Source organism: Rhopilema esculentum, chromosome 7 (genome assembly GCF_057945365.1).
Source record: "Rhopilema esculentum isolate cy_ngs chromosome 7, ASM5794536v1, whole genome shotgun sequence".
Classification (NCBI taxonomy): Eukaryota; Metazoa; Cnidaria; class Scyphozoa; order Rhizostomeae; family Rhizostomatidae; genus Rhopilema; species Rhopilema esculentum.
The window spans coordinates 12,461,952-12,470,320 of NC_142821.1; the positions used below are offsets into that span (position 1 = coordinate 12,461,952).

Genomic DNA, 8,369 nt, shown 5'->3' on the forward strand with positions numbered 1-8,369 from the left:
TTGTTGATTCCCACCAGCTAGGGTCCAAATAACTTGCTACCTCCTTTATCAGTAAATTTTCTGTGTGTCCATGGCTTCTAGGCATGCATAACATATTAGCAATGTATTTTGAAAAGCCTACTTTAGAAAATAAATTATCACTTTGTGCATGGGGTACAGCATGGTAAATTATTTCAGCTGACTCTGCTTTACTTTCCTCATTGCCATTTTCTTCTTCAAAACCATTTTTCCTTTTTTGGATTTTCACTGCTTGATGCTAGATTTCATTTTTGTAGTGGGTATTTTAAGGTCATCAAAACAGGAAAGGCAATAACCATCCTCTCTTTTATTTCTTTTCAGGGAAAACGAGGCCAACTTCGGCAGCCAGCCAACATTTCTGATTTCAGTCAAAATCATTCAACATATAAAAAATAACGATGTTGGATGACTTGGATGGTCCAACGTGGTGATCAAACGATCCAACATTTTGCTCAGAAACCTTGTTGTGGGTGAATTGTTAGATCGTTTGACCGGGACTTTAGCTAAGGACATTTAATTTTTAAGAACATTCCATAGGAATCGAAGTTTTATATTGCCTCTTCTCCTAAATTTCAAGTAACGGATAGAATAAAGAAGTTAGTGAAGCTTTGGGAAACTTGCGTTTCGGCCGAAAGTTGTATACCTATTTTCTCTACAGTTTCTTGATGCTCGAAATCGTGTATTTGATGAATATTTTGACAATCAAATCTACAAATTCAATTTTAACATCTTGTTTAAAAGCTGTAAACGCTATATCTACTGAGAATTCATGTAAATGAATTGACTTGAATTGAAATGAATTTGGTTCAACTGAATTGAATTGGTCAAACCTAGACGTGTCTTCTTCTCTTGTGCGCATGCGCTTTACTAATATCAACAAACCAAGATGGCGTACCAAACTTTTCAGCAGGAATACATGCAAATTCCTGTGGTTACTCGATTTTATACCACAGCTTGCGTACTGACAACCACTGCTGTGGTATGTAGCTTATATTCTTCATCGTAATTTTTATGATGAAATCGCCTTCAAACTAAGCAGAGGGTAAATCTCAATATTGATATATGCAGTGTTTTGTCATCTCATCACCACAATCTGTAATTATCACGAAGAAGTCGGCTAATGACAGATAAACCTAGCACACCAGGACCTTTAAATAGAGCTTTTAGATAGGTTCATACATATTGGTTCCTCTAAATAGAAAGAAATGTTTCGATATCCAAAAAGAACAAAGCTTTTAATAAAGTACTGCACCTGCATCATTTGTTTCCAATGTGCCTTGCAACTCAACTGCATCATATGTTTCCAATATCCCTCATCCCTTGCAACTGCATCATATGTTTCCAATGTCCCTTGCAACTGCATCATATGTTTCCAATGTCCCTTGTTTCCAATCATCATTTGCGATGGTATTTTGCCAACTTATTTCCAATCCTTATTATACCAAACATTCCAATCTAAAGCTGCAAATTTTTGAGCCTGTCAATGTGGTAGACACAAACGTCTCCATGAAACTAGCGTGTACAATAGGAGCCTTATTTTTTGTGTTTTTTGTAACAAAGCTTCCTGTATGTACATATTGTGGGAATGCTATGTCTATGGTGTTTAAATATTTGTTACTTTCCAGGACTCAGTGTACGCTCCCCTCACAAAAGTATTGCACCACCTCGAAGGAGGGAAAATGGCGCAAGAATTATCGAAAAACTATTTTTGCCGAATTGATTGTTTTTATGTGGCGAATGGGAGTGTGTCGGAAGTGAAACAACCACCAATCAAAACTTCAATCTTTTTAAAGCACTTTTTTTAAAATAACAGTTTCAAAACGTCATTTAACAGTTTCAAATTTCAATATTTTGACAGGAGCTATGAACTTTTGAAACCGCTTTATGCCTTCTTGAATTGGTTGCATATAATTGGCCAATGTATTATTGTGGAATTTCATCCCAAACCTGAAGAATTCTTTTAATTAACGATTATTTGGTTCTTCAAGAACCTTTTAAATCATGGCTCGTAATGTTTTTGATACGAAGCCAAACATTTTCAACGATGTACAAATCTGGACTTGAACGACACCACGGAAAAGCTTGAAATCTTCTTGTTCGGAAATAAATCGTTGTAAAAATGGTTTCCCTTTACGCAGGTGAATTTTTATTTTATATTTGTGTAAGACCCACATTATTTTTTGTTTGGAAGAATTTTGAGCTGCAAAACATTGCTCAGCGTTGAGTTTCATGTCTTTTACTGTCCCTTGGTGTAAACATGGTGAAATAAAACATTCAAAATCGCTACCCCTCTAACATCAATTTTTTTTATTAACCCACTTCTCGGTTTATTACTACTGAAGCACTCTTGAGAAACCTTTTTTGATTTATTGAAGCTGTTGTGTGGCTGCATCTAACTTGGTCAACAATTTTTCAAAAACTAAAGACCACTTCCCTGTAAAAATTATATAGGGACTCGCCTCTCATTTGACAAATTTTCTCCCTTCGGCGTAGTCTACACTTTTTCAAACAATAATGTTTTTGCGTAAAATTTACATTTCTAACTAAGTATTTTATGGCGTCAGTAAAATTTGCAAACTTTTCCCGCCGAAATTTGCTATAAAATATGCCTATTTCACCCAATTCATGCATTCAAATGTTTTGTATTGTAAAAATATTGACAAAAAATGCCGCCATTTTGAACAAGGTGATGCAATACTTTTGTGAGGGGAGTGTATGAGTCAAATCAAATGCTCACACACACCAAAGCAGAATCCCCAATCATTCTACAACTGAGTCCTAGTCAATGCTTCTGCACATATACAAGGAATGAAATGCAGATATGCAAGGAATATTAAAAAGATTTGTACCAGGCATTTAGGCTTGGGGTGTGTTGGGATGTGTATGTAGTGTGATAGACATGGGGTGTCTCTTCAAAACCAAATTGTTGGCCAAAAAATAATTGAAATCTTTAGCAAAATTTGCTGCAACACTTAAATGGATTCTTGTCAATCTGGTAGCAAATTTTTGCATCAGATGTGATGTCCCTTCCTTCTACTCTTTTTCATAAAGGAAGGACCAAGTTTGTCCATCTTCAAGAATTTATTGTGGGCGGACATGAACAATCCGGAGAGCTACCATGTTTTGCTTGATGTCATATTTCTAGGAGAGTGTTCCCTGACCCTAGGCGACCTGTGATTCGTTGATGCAGTCAAAAAACTCCTTGACGTGTATGACACGAGGTTAATAGGATTAACCGAACCGGATCCTTCACCTTCGCCTTTATTGTGAATGATTAGAATACAAGATTTAGATTTCTTATGTTAAAACTAATTACTACATAGATAAGTTGAAAATTGTTTCAAAACTTTTGCCAATCATAATTAAACTCAAGCGTATCATGTCACCATGAATTTCATGAAATTAAGGTATTTTTCATTATCTGTCTGAATTTTGAGTTAAGGGTCATGGTTGAAATGAATTATGCAACAAAGCTCACAATGTTTTATTTTTGTCTTGTTTCAGCAATTGGACTTGATAAACCCATTCCAATTATACTTCAACCCAGATTTAATATTAAAAAGATTTGAGGTAAGTATACAAAATTTTTCAAGACAGTTTCCCACATGTTTTTCTGTTGTTGTTTTTTAAAGCTATTTTGATGTCTTCTTCAACCCAAAAAACATCATCCATGTAAGGAACAATGTTGCTTTACATTGCCCATGGCTTATTGATTTAACTGACTCATCAAAACACATAAAATACAAAGGAACCAGAGAGGGCCCAACAACAGGCAACAAGCGGAAACGTGAATGTCGGATTTGCAAAAACAAGTGGCAGGACCTGTTGCAGGACCTCATCAAAAATCAATGAGGTCACTCTTTTGTATTGTACTTTGCTGTACTTTATGTTTTGTTTGTGTATCAAGTAAACACCAAAATATGGACTTTAGTGAAATATCTATAGTCATTTATACATGTTGCAATTAAATTTTGTAGGACCATTTATTTTCAAATGATTCATTATCTTGTTTTGAGAAAAACAAATACAACAAAACATTCTCCTACATTTATTTGTACTGCTGTGCTTTTTCTAAGCAAAGATATATTTTTGTTACATTAGCCAGTCAGGTTCAAAACACATGTCCTTAAAACAGTATAGAAATTTTGTATCATGTTTTTAATAACATTCTTTCATGGAACTGTTTCCTATTTCGATTCTAGGTATGGAGGCTGGTAACAAATTATTTGTTTTTTGGGACCTTTGGTTTTAACTTCTTCTTCAACATGATATTCACGTATCCTTTGTGAACAGGACTCACAATATCCATTTATATATTAAAAAAACAATTAAAATACCTTTATGAAGATGATTCATTATGTATTATATTCAACTTTAGGAAAATTTTCATTTCAAAACTTTTAATAGGAAATTTGCAGTTGAAGCAGATATTCTGTTAGTTGTGTTTTTAGAATCTCTGTTTTAGTTCTTGGGATTGTACTTCATATCATATTTCTATTCTTAAGCATCAAATTTATGGAAAAATATAGCCTGCCTTTGTTTGTGTTGTAACAATTTACTACACAAAATGGAAGAGATGCTTGAAAGGGTGTTTACTGGGTTCTTTAAGTCTTGCCATTATATTATCAATAAAGGGTCAGCAAAAATAGTGAAAAAAGTGAGAAATGATATGATCTTTGTCTTTTTAATTTTTTTGCACTTTTTGCTGTACAAATCATGCTTTATTTGTGCGCATGCACCTTGTTTATGCTTATCAATTTTCTTGTAAAAACATGCATTCCTTAATTGGTGCACAGTTATAGGTATTGCAGGATGCTAGAGGAAGGATCTTTTCGTGGAAGGACTGCAGATTTTGTCTTCATGTTTTTATTTGGTGGAATGATAATGACAGTATCTTTTCAACCAAGACCTGATCAAACCTTTGTTCATCAGAATATGTCTCTTGTTGCCAGAACTAGATTCTAGTTTCTGCTCGTTTATCATTCTTTTCTTATTTTCTGCTTTTCTTTTGCAAGTAGTAATTCAGTTTGAATTATTCAAGTATTTCTGCAAAGTGAAGCAGATATTGCTGAAGTAGTCCTCTCATTGTTGTGCCTAAACTGCATAATGAGAATCCAAGGCAATTTTTTAAAAAACAAAAGTAATATTTTAAAAATTGTGTTATGATATGATAGGCTGATTGTAAATCTGGTTATATATCCAATTAAAAATTAAATTATCAGATCTTAAATTACACTATAAACCTAATCGTGGTGACACATTTTGTCATCCTGACTGGAAATCTAGTCCTTTATTCTAGTCGTTAACCTGATATGAAATCTGATTTTGAACCATGTTGTAAATTTAAGATAGCGTGTCTGATCCTGATTAATTCTGATGGTGAATTTGTTTGTATTCGCCAGTATGGCTGTTAATACAACCGGAAATCGTGTTGTAAATTCACTTTTCCGTCTAGCCATAAAACTAGTCACAAATCCGACAATATGCCTGGTCATAACTGGTAAACATGATGGAAATTTGAATGTTAATCTAATCGTAAATTTGATTCTAGGTGTTATAGTAAGTCTGATCGTAAATCTGGTCGTAAATATGATCGTGAATCTGGTCCAAAATCTTATCGAAAATATAATCGTAAATCAGATGGTAAATTGACCGTATACCATATCGCAAAACCTATCCAATAATGACCGTATACCTTTTTCCAATAGCTAATTTTGCATCTAGACCAGAGAGAGTGAAGTTAAGTTTTGCAGACAAGTTCTAATTTAGTTTCCAGTCCTTCGAAATACATGTTCTTCTTACGTTATTGTTGGTCACTTAACTTTTCTGCAGATAATGGCGCTATTTGTCAACATAGTATTTCTAGGCCAGGCTTTCACTATAATGCTTGTGTATATCTGGAGCAGACGAAACACCTATGTGCGGATGAACTTCTTCGGACTAATGAACTTCCAGGCGCCGTACCTTCCTTGGGTGCTTCTTGGGTTTTCTTTGCTGCTCGGAAATTCAATCATTGTCGACCTGATGGGTAGGTGTTTTGGAAAATCTTTATAAGTTTTCTTATACTCCATCACCCGTTCCCTAGAATTATGATGTTAAACATAAAGTGACGACAATTCTAAGATCATTGGGCAGCAAGAGATCGCCTTTTCATTGAGGCATATCTGAATCTGTTTACATCATAACTAAGGATCCCGTTCTCTAACTCTTCTATTAGGTGAGAGATTAGCGGCTGCGATTGGTCAAAAACAATGAATCAATCAAACGCGCTATTCCTTCTGTCACGTTACTTTCGATCTACATCTAGTTATAATTTTCTGCTTTTCTTTGAACATTATCCGGCTCGTACTCTAACGAGTATCAGACAAAAAATACTTTAGTATGAATCTAACGATTGTCAGAAACTCGAAATATAATTTTGGTCTTAGTTAATGTTTTTTCTTAATTTGGGGGATTAAATTCGCTTTTGAGGGCTATTACACTCAAGTTTTTCTCTACCTGCGAAGGTGAAAGCTATGTTATTTCAAAAATTGAAAATTCAGTTGATTGATCAAAGAGGCAATCAGAATGAAGTTAGAATGTTTGTGATGTTGTTCATTGTATCATTTTTAAGATACTTCATTTATCTAGAAAATAGTTTAGCATGCTTATTTTGCATCATCGAGAAAAGCAATTAGAAAATAACACACTATTTTTGTCATAATAGATCTCAATTTCAGTTCTTTTTCTCGATTTAAATATGATGACAACCACAGAACTACAATAATTGCCAAAAGTACTTGGAACACCAAGCAATTTGCCTTGTGTTTTGAGTTTTTCAATTCTTTTCCCTATTTCCGCACCCTTTCCCTTCGAAACAATTTTGATAGTATAGTCAAATATCATACAGGTTCATTAAAAAATGTGATTCCGTATCCTCTACGTCGTTTTGCAGTAAACCAAAAGTGTTCAAAGGGGGAAGGGGAATGGCTAGATTTGCCCTTGTAAACTGACGTTAGTGTACCAAGAATTTTGGCAATATTGTTTATTTCTCTTGGATCTAGTTCTGTTTTTTTGATTAAAAATCTAACAGGCTTGTCAAAATCAATCGATTCTTTCAGCCAAAAGTTTATTAGAGATCATTTATCTCAATCTTTATTCAACAAGACTATATGTTCTGTTTGTTCTTGCATACCAAGAAGTTAATTCAATCAGCTTATTGCTATTAACGGAGGCTGATGGGCGATGAATTGTTTCTAAACATGATAACCTTGTTCTAAATAAATAACTATGATATCATGAACAAATAAGTTCAAGTGGCATATATGTAACACTTGATATTAAAAACTAAATCTTTTTTGCAGGTATTGGCGTAGGACACATTTATTATTTTCTTGAAGATGTTTTCCCAACTAAGCCAGGTGGAAAGCGACTGTTACAAACGCCAGGATTTCTGTAAGTTCATATTTACTTATGATCTCGCTCGGCCAACATTACTTCCAGTTTTTCCCAAGTTTAGAGACCCTTTCAAGTGATAAAAAGATTTTTCTGTTAGTAATATTAAAAATATTATCTTCCTATATTTTAAAAAAAAGAGAAATTTGCGAATGGAAAAAAACACGAAAAATAGTTTTTTGTTCTTTCTGAAAATACTGATATTATTGTGATAATTGCCATTGCCTTGCTTATAAAAATTCTAAAGTGAAAATATAATGTTTTTTTTCAAAATTTATCCTCAAACTGCTTTCCATGATTGTTTCATAACCTCATGCCTTTTCAAAAAGCCCGTATGCAATTTTATGCAGAGATAAGCTTTCGTTTTTTCGAAATTTTGAAGCATTTTCGAATTCCCAGAAAGGTAATTCCGTGTTCTTTTCCTAGAAAAGCAATATTGGATCAAGATCAAGACATTGCATACGAACCACTACCGGAAGCTGAGAGGCCTGGAGGTTTTAACTGGGGAGGAGCAGCTCAGCAAGCGCCAGATGAAAACCAGGACAGGTGATTCACAGTCGATAGAAGCACATTTTAGGAAATGGAAAATTTGGGGAGACGGATAAACGAAACCTATAGAGTGAGCCCCCGTCATCGAAGAAAGAGCGTGCTCAATAAGTTGAACAGGCTCCTGGATTCCAAGGACTGAGACGGGGGTGCTTAATCTAAACGATACATTGCTCTGAATTTATCTTGTATCATTTTCTCCACTTGGGTTCTTCGTTAAAAAGAAATAATTAGAATAGTGTGATAATTTCTTGTTTAGTCCTTACATTGTCTTGAGTCTAAAAAGTTTATTTCCTGGAAATTTTCTGTCCTTTTAGTGAGACTGTCTGTGTGGCATAAAAGCATCACTATCTATATAGGGGGAGGGGGAG

At 34.4% G+C, this 8,369-nt stretch overlaps 1 protein-coding gene across 1 annotated transcript; it reads left to right on the plus strand.

Annotated features, from left to right (window-relative positions):
* Positions 1-853: 853 nt before the first annotated feature.
* On the plus strand, positions 854-8,299 carry LOC135683594 (derlin-2). Its single transcript, XM_089109128.1, has 7 exons — positions 854-997; positions 3,523-3,588; positions 4,221-4,294; positions 4,815-4,908; positions 5,851-6,046; positions 7,362-7,452; positions 7,879-8,299. Exons 1-7 carry the CDS (start codon positions 905-907, stop codon positions 8,000-8,002), a joined length of 738 nt encoding a protein of 245 aa, XP_088965254.1. The 5' UTR covers positions 854-904; the 3' UTR covers positions 8,003-8,299.
* Positions 8,300-8,369: the final 70 nt, after the last annotated feature.